This window comes from Stegostoma tigrinum, chromosome 16, assembly GCF_030684315.1.
Source record: "Stegostoma tigrinum isolate sSteTig4 chromosome 16, sSteTig4.hap1, whole genome shotgun sequence".
Lineage (NCBI taxonomy): Eukaryota > Metazoa > Chordata > Chondrichthyes > Orectolobiformes > Stegostomatidae > Stegostoma > Stegostoma tigrinum.
The window spans coordinates 41,648,669-41,670,512 of NC_081369.1; the positions used below are offsets into that span (position 1 = coordinate 41,648,669).

General features: G+C 40.0%; 1 protein-coding gene across 2 annotated transcripts in view; it reads right to left on the reverse strand.

Moving 5' to 3' along the window:
• The window catches only part of kars1 (lysyl-tRNA synthetase 1), a 36,891-nt gene that overhangs the window by 14,673 nt on the left and 374 nt on the right, over positions 1–21,844 (reverse strand). The window contains exons 2-8 of one of the 2 annotated variants that reach the window (XM_048546467.2): positions 11,741–11,909; positions 10,584–10,728; positions 9,853–10,018; positions 6,366–6,459; positions 5,625–5,811; positions 1,281–1,406; positions 968–1,087 (exon numbers count right to left, since the gene is read on the reverse strand). In XM_048546467.2, the coding sequence (XP_048402424.1) occupies positions 968–1,087; positions 1,281–1,406; positions 5,625–5,811; positions 6,366–6,459; positions 9,853–10,018; positions 10,584–10,728; positions 11,741–11,865 (963 nt within the window). In that variant the 5' untranslated portion in view covers positions 11,866–11,909. The remainder of the gene's footprint in view (positions 1–967; positions 1,088–1,280; positions 1,407–5,624; positions 5,812–6,365; positions 6,460–9,852; positions 10,019–10,583; positions 10,729–11,740; positions 11,910–21,844) is intronic. The other variant, XM_048546468.2, reaches the window with a different exon arrangement.

The window sequence follows — 21,844 nt, forward strand, 5'->3', positions numbered from 1 at the left end:
ATTTTTTTTTTGGTGGAGTTGAGGTGGGGAGAGTGTTGCCTGGCACTGGTAACCATCCTCCATTACTAGGAAGCGGAGAGGTGGGGGAAAGACGGCCAGCACCATGAGCCAGTCTTCGTTTTGTTCTTTTAGAACAAAGACAACTAGGATGTAAAACATTAGTTTGTGTTAACAAAAATAAAACTAAATAACTTTTCTAAATGCACATTTCCTGCACCATCTTAGAATCTGGTTGCCACTTTCTTTCGCTCCTCAGTGGGTTTTGCTTTCTGCATTTGCACTTTTTGCAACTTATCCAAGTCATAAGCTTTTATAATTCCTAAACAAAAACAAGAAGGGCCAAAGAAACTCAGCAGATCTGGCAACGTTTGTGGAGAGATCTATTCAGAAATCCAAATGCTTGTCTGGGATTTGGAGACTATTTATAAAGCTATCATTCCAGCAGCAACATTGCTTTGGTCATTGATTAGAAATGTAACTATCTTAAACCTTTATCGAATAGTAAAATATAACTTGGCCCCTCTACCAACCAAGTTACTTCTCTTCAGCAGGATTCAGGACAAATTATGTGACCTCCATCATGCATCTTATTAACCTTAAAGGTAGAGCCTCAAAACACAATAGTCTCAAATAAAAAACGTCAGCTTTCCTGCTCCTCTGATGCTGCTTGGCCTGCTGTGTTCATCCAGCTCTACACCTTGTTATCTCAATCTCAAACCTAGGTATTTGTTACAGGATACTGTCATGGATAGGTGCATGTGTGACAGGGAAAATAGTCTGTAATGAAGCACCGGTTTTTTCCTTTGGTGAGTTCCTCAAGTAGACCTTGTAGATGGTGCAATTGAGACTGCATTTCAAATTTATTCAACTGGCTATGTGAAGTACTCTGGGACATCCTAAGAACATGAAAGGTGTTCTATATATTTGCATCCTTCTTTTGAGTAAATGCACCTCTCTACGCTCATACCTTATGGTAAAGCTCTGGAGCAATTCGCATATACAAATCCATGTCTAACTCATTATGGTGTGTAATGAAGGGCTTGGCAACTGCTCCACCTGGAATTATATTCATCATGGGTGTTTCCACCTGTAGGAAAGATTAAATTTACATGATGAGAATAACATTTAATTCCATCAAGAGTGCATAAAATCACTAAGCATCTCAGCTATAGTTATAATAATTTTTTAAAATTTCCAGAGTTGTTCTCTCACCGAACATTATCAAAAGATATATTATTCAAAAACATATACTGTAAATAAGAAAAAATAAAAAAACCTGCCTCCAGAAATCCCAGATTATCTAAAAACGTCCGCAGATAGGTGATGATTTTGGCCCTGTTGATGAACTTCTGTCTCACATAATCATTTAAAATCAGATCCAAATATCTCTGACGATACCTAGTTTCCTGTCAGAAGTTATTGAGAGAGAATAAACATACATTCTAAAAAAGAATTTCTGCTGAAAAGAAAAACAAAATATATTGTACATATGTTACTTTTTAAAAAATCATTTTATTATTATCCGAACAGGCAAATACGCAGTTTCCCCCTAAACAATTGAAATCATGATCAAAACATGTGACATCAATGTGACATAAATGTGACATGGGGCTAATTTCCCTCCGCTGAATTCACTTGGTATCTATTGTCGAGACAGAGAGAGAAAACTGATGATTTAGCCCAAGGTTTGCCATGTCTCAGGTGAGGATAAAGAGATTGAGAGGGAGAATCCTTCCTGGTAATATCAGCCAGTGCAGTAAGTGAACCATGCTATTGGCATCACTTAATCAGTCTTCCAGCCAACTGAGCTAACTGAACCTCAAATCACTGGATAAACCAGAGAGTTCACCACTACTAGAACACAAAGAAAAGTTGATTAACGGAAACAGTAATTTGCAGGGTTTAAAACACATAAGGCTGTGATTGTAGCATGCCGTTAATCAGAGAATTTTATAGCATGCGGTTTATATTCTGAACTGGCCTATTGCTTTACAGGTGTGTGCAGTATATGGGTGACATTAAGCCATACCATTTACACTTGATGTTAATTTAGTTCAGTCTTACTGAAGTAGATAATCAAAATTTGGGGCTCACTGGAACGAAATGCCCTGGTTTTCTTCAGACAATAATTCAACAGATGAAATAGCCCAAAAGAAATATGTTAGGGGAATCTTTAATTTTGGTGCAACGTCAGATACATACAGTCACTAAGACGAGAGAACAGTATAGGCACAATGAGTCAGTTGGTCAAATATCTGGCATGGAAGTATTCTCTGAAGAAATAATAGGAATAAGATAACAAGGTGTAGAGCTGGATGAACACAGCAGGCCAAGCAGCATCACAGGAACAGGAAAGCTGATATGTCAGGTCGAAAGCCTTCTTCAGAAAGTCACCCGCTCCTATGATGCCGCTTAGCCTGATGTGTTCATCCAGCTCTACACCTTGTTATCTCAGATTCTCCAGCATCGACAGTTCCTACTCTCTCTTAGGAATAAGAAATTTGTTTTTCATTTGAGACTTTTAACATAGTTGAACTACCCTTTGGGGCGTTATCAGGTAGCTCGTGTTGGGTGAAAAGTCTGCCCTACAGCTACCTGTACATGGTGTGGTACATCCTCCATGACCAGTTTTCTTCTTCCTCCATGACTAGATTTCCTCTTCCTCATTCTGCCATGGGCACGATTTCTACAACCTCAATCTTTACTCTGCTTTTCGTGTATTTAGCAATTAGCTGAACGGGATTCCTGGTGGCCTTCACTATCTCATGATACAATTGTTCAACTTTGCAATTTACACCCTACAGAGATGGGGCAAGTGAAGATGAGAGTGCGTTGAAAATTGGAAGTAAAATAGATAACCTTTTCCAATTCAGAATGAAAAACAGAAGTAGCACCGATGATGTCATTTGTATACCAGAAAAAAAAGAGTTGTGGGTTGTGGTGGGTGTAGGACTGGATGTTCCACATATCCCACAAAGGGACAGGCATAACCTAGGCCTGAACAAAGTGAGAGAAGTTAAACGAGAAGTTATTCAGAGTGAGGATGAACTTTGCCAGGCTAAGGCAGGCAGTGAAAGATGGGGATGTTTGCGCTTTCTTCTTTCCAAGAAGAAATGGAGAGCCCTGGGACCATCCAAAGGGAATTGTCCACGATATGATGTGCTGGAACCTGTGAACTGGAAATTCTGAAACTGATGTAAAATGTCAGCAGAATCAATGATTTAAGTGGGAAGGGACTGGACAATGGGAGAAAAACAAATTTGAGTCAAGGGATTGGAAGTTTATCTATTAAGCATCCAATTTCCATTAATCTCACCTTCACCTGGTCCATCCCCGACTTCTCTCTTCCCTTCCCTTCCCTTCCTTGACATTTCTGGGGATAGGCAGACCACCAAACCTACTGACTCCCACAGATGCCATGACTATACATCTTGACACACTCTTTCTTGTAATGACTATTCCATTCTCCCAGTTCTCCTGTCTCACCTGTTCTGATGATGCCAGTTTTGACAAAGGAGTGTCTGAAATATCCACTTTCTTCCTTAACCAAGGATTCCCCAGCATCATAGTTGACAGGGGTCTTAGCTGAGTCAGATACATCTCCTACACTTTGACCCTCACTCCTGTCCTCTCTCAAACAGCATTGGGGTCCCTTTTGTCATCACCTTCTACCCCACTGTTGTAACAAGGTCAGCCAAGTGGACCTCAGAGAATATGAGTTCCCTGATTAGATCTGACTAACAGCCCCAATCAAGAAGCCCTGGCTGACAGATAAGAACAGGACTGTCAGACATCCTTATGACTCACAGCTAGATCTGAGGGAGTTGGATCAGTGTCAACAACTTTCCACATGGAAATAAAGGGTGACTTGGTGATGGGATACTGGCCTCTGTGGAATTATTTCACCCACCAGCATCCACATCCACAGGATCATCAGCTGCCATTTCCGCCATCTCCAGCAAGATACCACCACCAGACACATATTCCCCTCCCTTGTCAGCATCCTGCAGGGGCCATTCCCTCCAGGACACTTTGCCCACAGCCCCACGGCACCTTCCCCTGCAACTACAGGAGTAACACCTGCCCATATACTTCCTCCCTCCCTCATTATCCAGGGTCCCAAACAGACCTTTTCGCTACTCACAAGGTATTCTCCTCTATAATGGGGAAATGAAATGGGTGACCACTTTGCAGAACACCTATGTTCTGTCCACCAAAAAGAAATAACCCTGAGTTTCTAGTTGCCTGCCACTTCAACACACCACCTTGATCTCTGGCCAACATCTCTGTCTCTGACTTGCTGCCGTGTTCCAGCAAAGCTCAGCCCAATCTGGAAGAACAGCACCTCATTTTCCACTCTGACACTCTCCAGCTTTATGGACTTACCATAAAGTTCAATAATTTTACACTTGAAGCCATGCCCTTACCCTTACGGCCACAGACCAGACCTTTGTCATCACTTTAGCTGCTACCACACACAACCCAATGTCAATTACTAATGGTCCAAATTAACAGCTATTCATTCCCCCACACTGACCTTTTACCACTCCTTTGTCTGTCCAACTATTTTTCTCTCTTTGGGCTCTACCTCCCCCAGCGTTTACTCTCCCCCTCCTCCAATCCCATCTTCTGCATTAAAAAAAAGGAAAACCATCTACCATAAATTCTGAAGGAGGGTCACTAGACCCAAAACGTTAACTTTTATTTCCCTCTACAGCTGCTGCTAGATCTGCTAAGTTTTGCTAGCAATTTCTGTTTTTGCTTTTGGTTCCCATGAGCTGGTTGATCTGGTGAAGTCTCATGTTGTATGCTGTTAAGTGTTTAAGATTACAGCAGGATTATAATACGGTTGAAACACCCATTCAGGCTTCATCGCTTACATTGGAAGCAAATGTGCAAAAATACCATTTGGATATCATTGAGCTCAACTGCACTGGAGCTTCGGGGAAGACGTCTTTCCCAACAGGTCTCTGCCCCAGACATATCTGCAAGAACACATGTGAACACAAATTTCCCATTTTTGTGAAAGGTTGAGCCCATGTATGTCAATTCAGCAAAATGATGTTAGTGAGTGTTCATGGCATGGTAATGAATGCAAAGAGTTTTATGATCATCAAGGATAGGAAAAGGTACCTTGGCTGAAGGGTTCAGAGTATTTAAAAGCAAATCTTTAACCTGCTGTCAGGATGCTACATTTTTTGCCTCACACCCAATTGAGTTTCCCCACCCTCTCTTCTAAAAGGCTCTTCAAGGAGATAGTTATAACTCTTCTGGCTAAACGGATTACGGGATTTGGGGAAAGAGTGGGATTAGAACTCGATGATCAGCCATGATTGTAATGAAATGCAGCGTACGCTCGAAGGGCTGAAAAAGCTCCAGCGGGCCTGAAAGATTCCACTATCATATGCATTTAATAAAAAAAAGTCTGAGCTTTGGAAACTTTAAAATGTGATGAGCATGTTAGAAACTATAAATTTTACTAGTTTTAACTTATAAATTGTATAAAAACAAGAAATTTTGGTTCTTCTTCAGGTTACATTGTATTTATTTCAAGTTAGATTTTAATAGTTTGTCAAAAGGAAATTTAAGCAGAAGTCACATTCCATTTTGAGCAATGTACTTACCTTATCTCGGAGACCGAAGTGCAAGTGAGGCAGCATGTGTAGGCAAGGCGATAGAAGTTTCATTTCCACAGGGATTATACTCAGCTCTCCCTTTTTTGTCTTTCCTGGGTTTCCTTGCACTCCAATAACATCACCACGGCGCAATTTATTATTTACTTTGATGAATTCCTCTTCAGATTTGTAATATCTAAAGTGATTATTAAAAGACTCAACAGGAGCTGTACACTATAAACAAACATGCTTATCATTTCCAGACTCTCTTTTTTTTAAAACACTGAACATCAAACGGCACTCTCCAGATACAAGCAGCTAATAGAAGAAAATACAATTAAACTGACAAATTTCATTTTGGCATTACCTTAGTATGTTCACCCAGTAGCAGTGGCTGTATTAAAGCACATTAATACAGGAAGTACCTGAAGAAGAGTCTAGTAATTTTAAATTTCAAAAGTAAACAAACTGAACATGCAATGCTATTTACAATAATTTGCAACAGCCAGATAAATCTGATCTTTTTCAGACCTTATTAGATCTATTCTACAGAACAATTTGCTCCAATCTGAAATTCAACTCATTCAAATCAATGAGAAAACACATGCACACAAAAAAACTTGCGAAGGAATAAGTAGGCATGTGTTACTCTTGTATAGAATAATACATGTATATAAAGGTGAAATATTTATAACTCCAATCAAAAAATTCAATTCCCCTAACAAATAGCATCTGCACAAATTAACTCACTTGGAATTAGCCATAACTTGTAATTTGACTCCTTCACCACGGAGATCATAGAAAATTAGTTTGACACCAGAGGTCCTCTTAGCGTGGATACGACCTGAAGAAACAGGAAGAGTTGCAACATTGTCCAATATAAATTTTCAAACCCAACAAATTAAAATGCAAATTAACATAATGGGTGCTATATTGAATTAAGAAAAAATTTAACTTTTTGCAATAGAACTTTCTGCATAGAAAATGAGTCAGATCTCAATATTGTTTATATTTTAAGATTGAGGCAGCAACACACTGAATAATCAGCACAAAGAAACCAATAGTATACAATAGCACAACATACATAAATACGCAAGATTGAAAAGGTAAGGCTGTTTCGTGTTTAACTTAATGAATCAATGATTCATGTAATAGTCATGACAACCTCCTGATTCTTGAGCAATTACGATTGAAATAACTCATTCATCAATACGTTAGAACTAACTCTCAAATCTTTCTCTACCATAAAATCAGGAACAGAAATAAGCCAGTCAGCTCATCAAGACTGTTCCCCTTATGATTGATTGAGCCTCAATTCCACCTTCAACTATATTCCTTGATGCCATTATACTAGAAAAATCTACTTATCTGAAAATTTGAACATTTCAATTGACCCAGTTTTTGATTAAGTGAATTCCGGATCACTACTGCTGTGAGAAAAATGTGTTTCCTTATTTCATTAACCAAATTCTAAGTTATCAATCCTCTCCAGATAAAATACAGCCTACACTACTGGATCACTTTAATTTTTAAGTATGTAGATTAGATAACCCCTGAACCTTCTAAACCAGAGAGATTACAAGTGAAATGTTTGAAATACGCCCTTGCAGTCAAATTTGATTGGAGTTGGATCCCCTCCAAAGTCAGTATTATTTTCGAGAGTTTTGGTACTCAAATGAATACAGTACCTCAGATGAAGTTTAACCAAAGTACAGCAAAACAGAAGAAAACTTTTAAATTCTAACCTTTTGAAACAAAGGCCAGAATTCTATTAGCCCTTTGTCATTTCACATCTGTGCATTATCTTTCTTTCATCATTGCAATATTTTTCTCAATCTGCCTTTGAAAAATCTAAAAAGTGGATAATCTCAAGAGGAAGAGAACATGAGGGTTTGGGGCAAAGGCCCTGCCATCTTCCCAACACTGCCCAATTAAGATTAAAGCAAGAAAACTTGTACACAGCCTTTCTACCCAGAGGTTAACTGAAGTCTGTAAGAGCATCACGCCACCACATCAGTATGCAACCGACAGCAGGTGCGGGAGTCGTCACAAGTGTGAAGTCTGAAAACCAAATCACATTAAGACTGACCAAACGACATAGGAATAGGAAGAGGCAGTTTGATCCATTGAGCCTGCAATAAGGTCATGACTGATCTGATAATCCACAGCTCTGAATTCTTGCCTTTTCCCCATACTGATTGCCTTTGATTTCTACGGGTTGGGGGAGAGTGAGAGCAGTATTGTTTCAAGCAAAGACACATAGAACCTGACTGAGGGATCCAGCTTCAGGATTGAGTCCACTGAGAGGAGATTCCTGTTATTTCTTCAGCCTCCTTCTTGTCTTCATTCACATCTGCCTAGGGTTCCTCAGCAATCCCACACTGATTCAGATGTAAGTGATGGGTACTGGATATCTGCCAGATTCCAACTCTCAGTGTCCTAAATCAGTGTCCTGCCATTAAGTGCCTAATGGAGAATTAATTTTGGTGGTCCTTCTCTAACACAGACAACAGAGGGTTCCTCCTGGTTTGCCACCTGACAGGCAAGAATCCATTGCCAACAGTAACTTTTATTGATTGTTCCAACTTTCCAGTAATCCTGCATTGCTTGTCTCTTTTACCAATATTACTGCAACATTTTTGATGCAATTTTCTTATCATTTCTAGAGTTTGCAATATTTAGCTTCCAATCTTGCTTGGGTACTTAAGAGTTAGTCAATTAGTTCCAGTCTCTGTCCTTCATCTAAGCCCCAAACATATTCCTTCTAAGAACATATTCACCTCCCTTTTGAAGATTCCTAATGAACCTACTTTTACCACCCTTTCAAGCAATGTATTTAACATCATATCAATTGAAATTATTGAAATAATGGTCTCATGTTCAATCTCGTTTTGTGCCAATTAGTATTGGATCCCTAACTACAACCTTCCATCTAGAGAAACAGAATCTCCTCAACTACTTCATCAAAACATGCAATTTTTGAGCTTCTCTATCATACCTGCTGTATTCCAAGGTGATCAATTTCAGGTTTCTCAGACTCTCTGCAAAACTGAATTCCTTCATCACTAATAACATTCCAGAAAATCTCCTTTACATTCTCTCCAAGAACTTCACACATTTCTAACCTGTAGTGTCCAGAAATGGACACTACAGCAGAGATCTAACTGGTATTAAAAAAGACTTTTCTGAAGAAGGGTCTAGGCCCGAAACGTCAGCCTTCCTGCTCCTCTGATGCTGCTTGGCCTGCTGTGTTCATCCAGCTCTACACCGTGTTATCTCAAAAAAGACACATTTGCTTACTTTTACTCTTTTGTACCTGAAATGGAATACATGTGCATGAAGGTGGTGTTGAACATGCATAAGACTCTAATTAAACCGTAGCAGGAGTATTGTGTACAGTTGTGGGCACCACTTTAAAGGAAAGATGTAAATTCATTGGAGATTTTGTAGAAGTGATTTACAAGAAAGGTTCCAGGAATGAGAAACTTTAGTTATAAGGTTAGTTTCAAGGAGGAGGGACAGTTCTTAGACTGAAGACAGCTGTGAGGAAATTTGATCGAGATTTTCAAAATCATCAGTGGGCTGGATAAAGTTGATGGAGAGGGAACCTGTTTCTGCTCGTAACATGGCTAAGAACAAGATGGCATGGACTTACAGTAACATGAAAAAAATAATGTGAGAAAAAAAAACTTTTTCACACAATGGATAGTTAGGGTATGGAATGCACTGCCTGGAAATATGATGGATGCAAATTCAATTGAAGCATTCGAAGAGGGCATTGGATGATTATTTGGATAGAAATAGTGTCCTAGACTGTAAGGGGGAAAAAAACAAGGGATTCGCACTAGGTAATGATGCTCATTTGAAGAGTCACTGTAGGTATGATGGCCCGAATGGCATTATTCTGCGCCGTTTCAATTCTGCGACTTTCATAAAACTATAAAGATACCCATATTTTATTCATTTCAATAAATCAAGCTGTCCTGCTACCTGTAAAGCTTGTGAACACTTATCCCCATGCTCTGAAGGACTTTCTGATCCAGCATTCACCTTCAGTTTGTACTACTTAGCTTACACTGTCTCTCATTTATTCTTTTCATGCTTCAAAATTGTACTATTAGTTCGGTCGGTGATTACAGTTAGGTTTATTTAAGTTCGTGACTGTCTTACACCATTTCCTGCATTAACTCTTCTTAAAATAAACTAAAAGCAAAGGTGCTAATGTGTAAAATCTCACCCGCTACAGATAAAATAACATCAGAGAGATGGTCTCCTGGCTGCAGATTGTCGTATTTCTCAATGAACTCTGTTAAGGATATAGCAACATGGAATTTATGAGGATATGGGTCATCCTCAGTCCCCTTCAGTTGCTGGATGGCCTGTGTTCGAATTTTATAGTATTGCTGAAACAAAGAATTACAAAATTTTGAAACGTGCTCTGAAACAAGCTTCAGGCATCTTAAATAAGCAGTGCTTTATAAACAGGAAAATGTCTCAGCAGTGTGACCAGATGAAAATAGATTCAGAGTTAAAGAAAAAAAAAATTAGGACCAATAGTTAAATTTTGGCCAAAGAGAGATATGTTTTTAATGAATATTTTACAGAAACCGATCAGAAAAAAAATCAAGTGACTTTCAGAACATCGGGTGCAAATGGCTAAAGTCAAAGGTGCAGCAAACAGGGAGAAAGAATGAAAATTAAGGAATTCTTATTTTGGAAAAGGAAAGTTGATAGGCTGAAGGAAATTACTGAGATACAAACGGGTACTCAGTACTCAAAATTCAAAATAGAACCATTTTGGTGACTATTAACCAAATCAAAAGATTTTATGCTACAATCACATCCCATCCTGGTCTCCCCTTCTGGGATTCCTTCCCAATGCAAAATTATTTGAAATACATTACTTGACAGAAATTCACATCAAACATAGCGTGTTACCACAGGAATGAATAGAGTTCTCACACTCACATTAGGATCAAGGATTTCTTCATCTCCACTCACGTCAATTCCATCAACCTTCTTGACTTCATGGGCTTGTTGCTCAGCTTGTTCTTTAGCTTTAATTTCCTTGTCAGCTGCTTTTTTCTCTGCCTTCATACGCCTCTTTAACTCACTAAAGAAATTAGAACACAACTGTAATATTATTTTTTAAAATAGATAATCTCAACGCATTTAGTCACAAGGGGGGGGTTACTGCTCCTAAATGACTAAGTTATTTTAACATTTGAGGAAACTAGTGTTGGATCACCTGTTCATGTGCCATTTACAAATATGATTTTTAAAAAAATGTCAATTTTGCGTAAATATTAATTATTGGTTTGGTTCACATAGATGTAAAAAAATGAAACTTTTATTGATTTTTTTTTAAAAAGAATGTCACAGAGATTAATAAAAGAACAAATGACTGTAGCAAATACATAGAAGTGAAACATAATGTGTAGAAATTCCTTTTTCATTGATCACGCCGATATAAAGTATACTATTAAGAAATAAAGATTATGTGCAGAGAATCAACTGTTTGACTTGCAGCCCATCTCAATTCCTGTTCATTTCTGGAACAATAATTAGGTGCCTCAGAAATGCAGCCCTCATTGGCCAATTCTCTTGTCTGCACTCCACCCAGATGAAAATTTACACCCAGTTACTGCAGAGATAAATCTACACCAGTCTAACAATTACTAAGACCACTTTAGTGTAAATAAATACAATTCTGGATGATATAAACTTGAGATAAAAATCAATAAAGACAATAGTGTAACTAATGGCATGGTCAAATACAGTACTATTCCAAATGTGAAAACAATAATGAGCATCATTTTGAGCAGTCACATACATGCTGTTCTAGTTACTCAATGCATTATTTCCCTCTGAATTAACTGTGGGGCCTTTCAGATAATGAGCCATTCTATCACTGTTAAGTTGGTGATATTTAAAATAGCATTAGGCTAATGCCAGCTGTTTGGAAAATGAGCAAGAGTTGCATTGCATCAGCTTCTAATCTAGTTCACTATGCAACGAAGTCTCCATTCTTGTTCAAACTAATTCAAATGCTCATTTACAATGAAAAAAGGTTGGGTATTTGAACAAATTTAGAATATCTAAACATGAAACAAAGCACGACCAACCTCTTTTCATTATGCAATCTCTTCTGGAAAAGAGGAGTAAAGGAAGTAAGGCTGTGTGTTGGCACCTTTCCCAAGTGACCCCTGACCTGCAGCCCAAGAAGCCTATGGAGACAGCTGGTCATCATAATGAACTGTCACAGTGTTGTCCCATTTTCAAAGCACCTAACACCTAGTGAAAGACAAAATAGATGGAATCAAATAGATGGATTAAAGCTTCAATCAGCATTGTTAGGTTGCTCAAATCCAATTACTGTATGGTAAAATGAATTTCAGAACTCTGATTCAAATTATTACTTTCTCCTATTATTAAAATAAGATAGATCAAAGGGAAAGAAACATATAAAAGACAGAACTTCAATGTGTTCAACAAAACAGATTTCACTGTAGATGTTGGGAAGAAAAATCAAGCATCTGCATTTATTACTAGTCATCATGTTGAAGAGAATGGGCAGGATTTTCTGGAGAAGACAGCAAAGTTAATAGATATATGTAAAATCAGACTGCAGAGTCCAGAAAGCCTACATGCACAGACAAGTATGGAAATTATGAAATAGAAGTCCAGGTTTCCCTGCTTCTACATCACTAAGGAGGCCAAGCAATACAAATGCATAGAATAGTGTGAAGCTGCTGTGTTTATTGTATAAATATAAACCCAGCTTGCTAGAAAAGGGTATTGTAAGAATTTAACAGTCTAAATTATTGAAAAACTATCACTTCAACAGAGAACCAATTTGAATAAGTTCAGTTTCTCATTCCTTTTCCTTCAGATTTTAAATATTGTTGGAAATTTTCACATTTTTTCAACTTCTTTGTCCCCATCTGTTTAAAGGAGTCGTGGGAGGAAGGGAAACATTTTTCCTAATGTTTATGCCTGTGCTACAGGAGAAGAATCTTGTAATTTGGTGAATATCTGGTAAGCAAACTAAGGTTTATTCTATTCCTAAGATTCAACATAATAAAGCAGCTGGTAATACGGTTCATACTTACATAAAAATACAAGTCAGTTTAGCATGACTTGAAATTTAACTGTACTCACCATACAAATACAATGGCTACAAGAGCAGGTCAGAGTCTAAGGAAATTATTTTCTATTCAAACTGTTCAGAAGTGTGATTTGAACTCAGGCCTCAGCATTAAGCACACTATCGCTGTGCCAAAAGAGTCTTACAGGCTAGGAATCCGGCAGTGAGTAACTCACCTCTCTAATCCCCAAAGCCCGTCCACCACCTACAAGGCACAAGTCAGAAGTGTGATGGAATACTCCACTGATGAGTGCAACTCCAACACTTAAGAAGCTTGACAGCATCCAGGACAAAGCAGCCCTCTTGACTGGCACCACATCCACAGCATCCAGTTCCTCTAATACAGACACTCAGAAGCAGTAGTGTGTACTACTTACAAGATGTACTACAGAAATTCACCCAAGATCCTTAGACAGTTGTTTTGAACCTGATGACCACTTCCATCCGGAGGATGAGGGTAGCAGATATATGGGAATACCACCACCTGCAAACTCCCATCCAAGCCACTCATCATCCTGACTTGGACATATATTGTCATTACTTCAGTTAAAATCCTGGAACTTTCTCCGTAAGGGCATTGTGGGCCTACCTTCAGGACATGGATTGCAGTGGTTCAATAAGGCAGCTCACCATCGCCTTCTCAAAAGGCAACTAGGGATGGCCAATAAATGCTGGCCAGGCAGTGATTCCCCCTGTCCCACAAGGGAACAAAAACTCACTCAATTTGTCCAAACCACACTACGGCATTTCTGCATCTCCTCACTGTTCATCCTGCCACAAGAGTTTTGTGTTCTCAACAAACTTGGAGTCATTTAGTTCCCTCATCTAAATCATTAACATAGCTTGAGTTATAAGAGTACTGGAGAGACTGCACATATATTGTGCACAGTATTGGTTGTCTTTCATAAGTTAAGAAGTTTTTAAAAATTCAATCATGGGATGTGGGCATCACTGGATGGACCAGCATTTATTCCCTATCCCTAATTGCCCAGAGACCAGTTCAAAGTCAACTATATTGCTGTGGGTCTGCAGTCACATGTAGGCTGGACCAGGTAAGGATGGCAGATTTCCTTCCCTACAGGATGTTAGCGGGCCAGAAGGGTTTTTCCTGATAATCGTCAAAGGTTTCATGGTCATCATTAGATTCTTAATTCCAGATTATTATTGGATTCAAATTCCACCGTCTCCCACAGCAGGATTCGAACCCAGGTCCCCTGAACATTACCTGGGACTCTGGATTAATAGTCTAGCAATAATACCACGAGGCCGTCGCCAAAATAAATGCATCATTGGCAATTCAGAGGTGGTTTACCAGACTAATAAATAGAATAAGAAGGAAAGGTTGGAAAGGTTAAACTTATATCTGCTGAAGTTTAGCAGAGTAAGAGGTGACTTGATTGAGATCTTGAAGGGTCCTGATATAATTAATGTGGAAAGAATGTTTCTTCTAATGTTTATATCTAGGACTAGGGATCACTTAAAAATGAAAGATCACCTATTTAAAACAGAGAAGGGGTGATAGAGTTTCTCTCAGAATGGGGTAGCACGGTAGCTCAGTGGCTAGCACTGCTGCCTCACAGCACTATGATCACGGTTCAGATTCTAGCCTCAGACAACTGTGCAGACTCCACAGAATCATTCTCTGTGTCTGTGGGGTTTCCTCAAAGATGTACAGATTAGACAGATTGGCCAATGCTAAATTGGCCATAGTGTCCAGGGAAGTGCAGGCTAGGTGGATTAGCCATTGCAAATGCAGGATTACAGGAAAAGGATAGGGGTGAGAGTCTGGATGGCATGCTCTACAGAATGTTGCTGTGGACTCAATGGGCTGAATCCTGCTTCCACACTGTAGGGATTCCATGAGAAGGTAGTGATGCTCTCTGCAAAAAGCTGAGTCCTTGAGTATTTTAAAGACAGAGATAAATAGATCCTAGTTAAGCAAGAGATGGAAGGATTATCAAGGGTAGGCAGTATGCACACTTTGAAATGTTGCAAACATCACACCCATACCACAGCTAGGAAACACCACCAGCATTACAAGCATGATGGCACAACATTCAAGCATACTGCAGGACATTCACTAACACACATCCTACTTTATGCAGAAGAAGGTAGAGCACAACCGGAGACAGTAGTAACGATCAGAAAGCAGACAAGAGCAGTAGCACGTTTGAACAACTATCGAGGAGACAGTACTGCCCTTCCGGGAAAAGGACATGATTGTGTCCATATCCATTGACAGTCATAGTGGTCTACTGCACAGAAAAAGGCCCTTTGGCCCAATGAGGCTGCGCCAGTCAAAAGCAAGCATCTAATTATTCCAAACCTATTTTTGAGCACTTGGCCTATATTCTTGTATGCCCTGGCATCACAATGCACATTTAAATACTTCTCAAATCTGATGACGGTTTCTGCCTACACCACCCTTACAGGCAGTGGAGCAGAAAGTATCAATGGGATTGATACGGAGAGCGTCAGAGTACCTATTTATCCTTCTCTTCCCACTTCATGCCATTTTTTTTGGCACACAAGCCATAATAAGCATAGGCTTGTCCCTTCCCTTCTCTCTTAACCATAACTTACCCCTTGTCCTGTTTTCATTTTAACCATCCTAGAATTGCAGCAGGGAAGGAACAGGGAAACAGACAGACAGTGAAGATGACATTCCACTTGATCTTACATTCGCAGCCAACTGGCGTGAAGGCTGCGAGAGGAAAAAACATACACATTGAAGACATCAGGCGAAAGTACACAGCTGCAACCGTAGGAGGAACATCTAATAAGTTTGCCAGAAAGGAAAAGCGCACATTATTTCCAATAAGTCAGACGAGAATTTCTACGTATCAGGCTATGATGGAAAAATATACAAAAATGAAAAGAACTGCAGATTCCGGAAATCAGAACAAAAAGCTGAAATTTCTGGAAAAACCCCAGAGATCTGGCAGCATCTATGGACAGAAAATAGAGTTAATGTTTCCAGTGACATGTCTTCAGATCTAGTCTGGCTGCTTCAATGAAACGGTCTTCCTCAGTCAGATTGCTGCCATTGTGGGATGGCGCTGAATCATATTAAAGACAGGCCACAAGAGCTTGCTGCTGTTTCCCCTGAATGCTCCAGCACTCCCACTTTTCCGGTGCCTTTATTATAACTCAGCTAGCCAGCCTGACCAGAGATAATGATTTCTGATAAATGATCTAAAGCACGATCTGCTCCAAGACCACCTGTAATCTGAACTGAAACATCAGTGCCCTTATGAATGCAGTCACACAATGGCATGTAAAGCAAAGCACCAGCAAAGGCTCGGAGTTGAGTCAGGGAGACTAATAGTCATTTGAATTACAAATAGAATGCACAACAGCAGAGATTGAGTAAATCTACAAAATTGGATTATAAGTTTGCATTTCCTGTTGGTTTTTAAAAAGGAAGACAATTGATGCTCAATGATGGAGGACAGATAAGGAATTAGACCATTAATGAATTGCAAAGTGTAGAACATAGAACATAGAACAGTACAGCATAGTACAGGCACGTTGGCCACGATCTACCCTGCATTTTATTATCCTCCTTGTGCCCATCCAAGAGTTGCTTAAAAGTCTCTAAAGTATCTCACTCCACTAACACTGCCAGTAGCGGATTCCACATGCCCACCACTGTGTGAAGAACCTTCGTCTGATATCTCCCTTATACCTTCCTCCAATCACCTTAAAATTATGCCCCCTTGTAACAGTCATTTCCGCCCTGGGAAAAAGTCTCTGACTAGCCACTCTATCCATGGTTCTCATCATCTTGTACACCTCTATCAAGTCATCTCTCATCCTTCTTCGCTCCAATGAGAAAAGCCCTAGCTACCTCTGCCTTTCCTCGTAAGACCTGCCCTCCAGTCCAGGCAACATCCTGGTAAATCTCCTCTGCACCCTCTCTAAAGCTCCCACATCTTTCCTATAATGCGGTGACCAGAACTGAGCACAATATTCCAAGAGTGGTCTAACCAGAGTTTTATGGAACTGCAGCATTACCTCACAGCTCTTAAACTCAACTCACCTACCAATGAAAGCCAAAAACACACCATAAGCGTTCTTTGCAACCCTATCAACTTGGGTAGCAACTTTGAGGGATCAACGGACAAGCACCCCAAGATCCCTCTGTTCCTCCACACTGCCGAGAATCCTGCCATCAACCCTGTATTCTGCATTCAAATTCAACCTTCCAAAATGAATCACTTCACACCTTTCCGAGGTAAATTCCATCTGTCACTTCTTTGCGCAGCTCTGCATACTGTCAATATCCTGTTGCAACCTACAACAGCCCTCTACGCTGTCCACAATTCCACCAACCTTCATGTCAGCGGCAAACTTTCTAACCCACCTTTCCACTTTCTCACCCAAGTCATTTATAAAGATCTCGGAACAGATCTCTGTGGAACACCACTGGTCACCGAGCTCCAGGCTGAATACTTTCCATCTACTATCACCCACTATCTTTTATTGGACGGCTAGTTTTCTATCCAGACAGCCAAATTTCCCTGAATCCCATACCTCCTTACGTTCTGAATGAGCCTACCATGTGGAACCTTATTGAATGCCTTGCTAAAATCCATATACACCACATCCACTGCTCTACCTTCATCAAAGTGTTTTGTCATATCCTCAGAGAACTCAACAAGGCTTGTGAGGCATGACCTGCCCCTCTCAAAGTCATGCTGACTATTTCTAATCAAACTGTACTTTTCCAAATAATCATAAATACTATTTCTCAGAATCCTCTCTAATAATCTGCCCACCACAGAAGTAAGACTGACCAGTCTGTAATTTTCAGGATTATCCCTATTCCCCTTCTTGAACAAGGGAATGACATTTGCAACCCTCTGATCTTCTGGTACAACTCCAGGGTATTTGGGATTACTCATATTGCTAATGAATAATCTAGTCATGTAGTGCTCAGGTAGAAAATGGTTACCTATGCTGTAGTCTCATGTACTTCTTCCACTTTGACATGTGTCTCCGTCCAATCTCTTATTACATTTTTTCATCGTTCCAATCATGTTTAAGTTTCCGGAGGAAGCTTCACCCAGTTGTGGAAGCAATGTTCCTCAGCACAAAACTTCATGTGATAAAGGAAAGGAAGTACTGCCCAACTAAACACATCACCCAAATTCTAGTGATGTAAATGAAACATCCAAAAGCACATACACATTGCACCAGAGACTAGAATAATCCAGAAACTAACCTTATGATGCCTTTAAAAATCACTGTTTGGAGTGGGAGTGGATCCTTCATTCCATTTAATGTGATGTTCAGTAATGAGAAGAAAGTACATTGGCTAGAGTGTGGTGTTGTAAAATGACTACTGCTGTCAAATCAGGGTCATACATCAATTAGTGCCACTACTATTGCATGGGAGCTGCTGACAGCTACTATGTAATCTTGTCTGCAAACATTTAACAATATGGAGGCCTGCATATTTCTGACCAGAAATATGTGCAAACATCACAGGATTCATCACATAACAAAGTGTGGAGCTGTATGAACACAGCAGGCCAAGCAGCATCTTAGGAGCACAAAAGCTGACATCTCAGGCCTAGACTCATCAGAAAGAAATTTGTGCTCCTAAGATGCTGCTTGGCCTGCTGTGTTCATCCAGCTCCACACTTTGTTATCTCGGATTCTCCAGCATCTGCAATTCCCATTATCTCAGGATTCGACAAATGTTGTTCAAATTACAGGAATCATTCAGACTTTGAGACTTGAAAAACAACCCTACAGTGAAGCCTCTTCCAAGGATGCCCACCTTGAAGAAGTTGTCCTCCTACCTCTGGGAAGACCTCAGTGGATCTCCCTCCCACTGCAACCCTCTGATCCCTACCAGCACTCACCTATCACCATTCCACCTACTTTCCCCAGTCTCAACCCTCTCTCTATTTATTTCCCAGCTCACTTCCCCCCTCCCCATTTCTGAACAAGGGTCCCAATCCAAAATGTTAACATTCCTGCACCTCTGATGCTGCCTGGCCTGTTGGGTTTCTCCAGCACCACACTGTGTTATCTCTGACTCCAGCATCTGCAGTTCTTGTTTTCTCCTTATGTTTGCCCTATGTTAGGTAATCTTAGTCAAAGTGAAAGTGGGCTCACAGAATCCATTCAATTCCCGTGTTCAAAAGTGAAAGTTTAATTCTAAATTCAACATATAACAGCAGCTTCAGTACCTCTGCACAAGACCACAGCAAGGATTATAACAGACTGAGGAAAAAAATCTATGAAAGCAGCTCCAGCCATGAACTTAAAATGAAGATCAGCCTCAATGTTTGTGGTGACAGCACAGACTTGTTCACAGAAACAGCACTGGGTCCTAAAGCTGGCCTGCAGTTCAGGGTTCGGATGGGTATATAATAAAACCAACTGCTAAATGAACGAGGTAATAAAATGTGAGGCTGGATGAACACAGCAGGCCCAGCAGCACAAAAGCTGACGTTTCGGGCCTAGACCCTTCATCAGAGAGGGGGATGGGGTGAGGGTTCTGGAATAAATAGGGAGAGAGGGGGAGGCAGACCGGAGATGGAGAGAAAAGAAGATAGGTGGAGAGGAGGGTATAGGTGGAGAGGAGAGTATAGGTGGGGAGGTAGGGAGGGGATAGGTCAGTCCAGGGAAGACTGACCTATCCCCTCCCTACCTCCCCACCTATACTCTCCTCTCCACCTATCTTCTTTTCTCTCCATCTCCGGTCCGCCTCCCCCTCTCTCCCTATTTATTCCAGAGCCCTCACCCCATCCCCGTCTCTGAAGAAGGGTCTAGGCCCGAAACGTCAGCTTTTGTGCTCCTGAGATGCTGCTGGGCCTGCTGTGTTCATCCAGCCTCACATTTTATTATCTTGGATTCTCCAGCATCTGCAGTTCCCATTATCACTGCTAAATGAACGAGCTTCTCCAGGAGGATATTAGTTGTCTGATCAGTGAACTGGGTCAGTAGCACTTCTGGCGTTTTTTGATTTAGGCAGGTCAATTACCAGTGTTTCACTTTTGTGAATTTGACCATTCTCCAACATCTCTGGGAAGAGTGTCAGTTGCCATTACTCTGCCAGTAGATAGTGCAGAAGGTCCAATGGGATGCCATCTTTCTTGGTTAATTGGCCCTTTTTTTGTGGTTTCTAAGTCAGCATCCAGTTTCAGAAGTCTAAGGTATCTGACAGCAGAGAAGACTCTCAACAACTTGACGTTGTTTCTGAGTTTTTTTTCTTCACCTTTTGTTTGTATTGTTTGTTGATAGATTCCTTTAAATTAGCCAGTGGTTTGGCAGCAACACTGTTTGCATTTAATTGTGGGTGAGCAGTGTCCGTGGTAGATGACAATGTCAGCCTTCTCACAATCCACCGTACCAGAGAATTCTTGAACCACTGAATAGGTAACTAATATCATCACATTGACACACAAATTAAAGCCACAGGTCTTGAATCTGGTTTATCCCCCAGTGAAAGACCAGACTAGATCAAGGATTTTTGTACTCTATGACCCAAAAACTACATCTCTTTTTGTACAGTTTGCCTTGACAGTAAGAAACTAGTTTCAAGAATACAACATACAACTATTAGTGACAGGAATATGTCTTTCAAATCTTTGAGATTATTCTGTCATTCAGTAAGAAAATCTTTGGCCTAAAGTCCATTTTACTATCATTTTCCTGTATCAGTTGACTTCCTGGGAGACTAAAACATTTTCCATCCCTGCCTTATCAAAACTCTGTGATGGAGAGCATCCACAATCACCTCAGTACTTCCACAGATTCACAAGTGAATTCAGAAATTTATTATCTCAGATCTAAAAACAATCCCTAATCCTAATTTTACAGTCTGTATTCTGGGTTCCTCAGTCATTGTAAACAACCTGTTTCTATCATGCCAAGCCCCTTTAGAATTTTGCAAGGCTTAATAAGAACACCTCTAATTGTACAAAACATTCTGGGCAACAGCTCAATTTATTAAGAAACAAAAACAGAAACTGCTGGAAAAGCTCAGCAGATCTCAACTGAGGAAGGGCCACTCAACCCGAAATGTTAACTCTGATTCCTGTCCACCGATGCTGTCAGGGCAACTGAGCCTTTCCAGCAATTTCTGTTTTTATTTTTGGTTTACAGCATCGCAGTTCTTTTGGTCTCAATTTATTAAGACTTTTAAAAATTATATTCAGTGACTGCTCTGTCAAATTCACCAGGAAATGGCAGAACACCTATACAGACAGTTTACAAACGAAAGCATGAATAGATGTAGAGTAATATGTAGTCTAACATGAAGCAAAGAACAAGTGTTTAGCTGTAACAAACAGAATGAAAATGCCTGCATTAACTAATTACTCTTTTAGGACAAGCTATTGCATGTTAATTTGGTAAATATATGTTTATCCATGAATTCATTAGAATCTGCTGTTCAACAAGTTTTGCTGAAAGAAGACATATTTTGTCAAACTGGTCATCTTGTGAAATATCCTGATGAATGCTAGATGAAGTAGCTCGACAAAATGATTTATTTCAGCATCACTCAAGTACTACCAAACGACTCAATTCTAAAATTTTGATTCACTGTAATAAAACAAAGAACTGCGGATGCTGTAAATCTGAAACAGAAACAGAAATTGCTGGAGAAACTGAGTAGATCCGGCAGCATTCAATTCTAGGAAACGTTATCTGTTTTCGCCCCACAGACATTGCCACGCCTGCTGAAATTCTCCAGCAATTTGTTTCAGTTTCACTGTCCCAAGGTTTTTAACTTCACAATGTCAGAACTAATACTTCTGGAAAACCCTCGATGAAGCAATTGTAGTTGGAATACATTTCACTAAAAAAAACCCTGCTTTAATAGTTTATTTGGAAAAGACAACTTTTTGACTGCAGCATACTCTTATGTCTTCGGGTAAAGTGGAGTGATATGCTTTCTTAAACCAATGCGGTAAAGCGCTACTATTAGTTAAGGGAGTTGGAAAATTTTGTCCTAGCGGAGAGCCAGAGATTACTGTTTAAATCTGGAACGAGCTGCTCTCCAAGCTCGGAAAAACGAAAGTGATATGAATTACCGAGGCTGGAATCAGATACTGCTGCG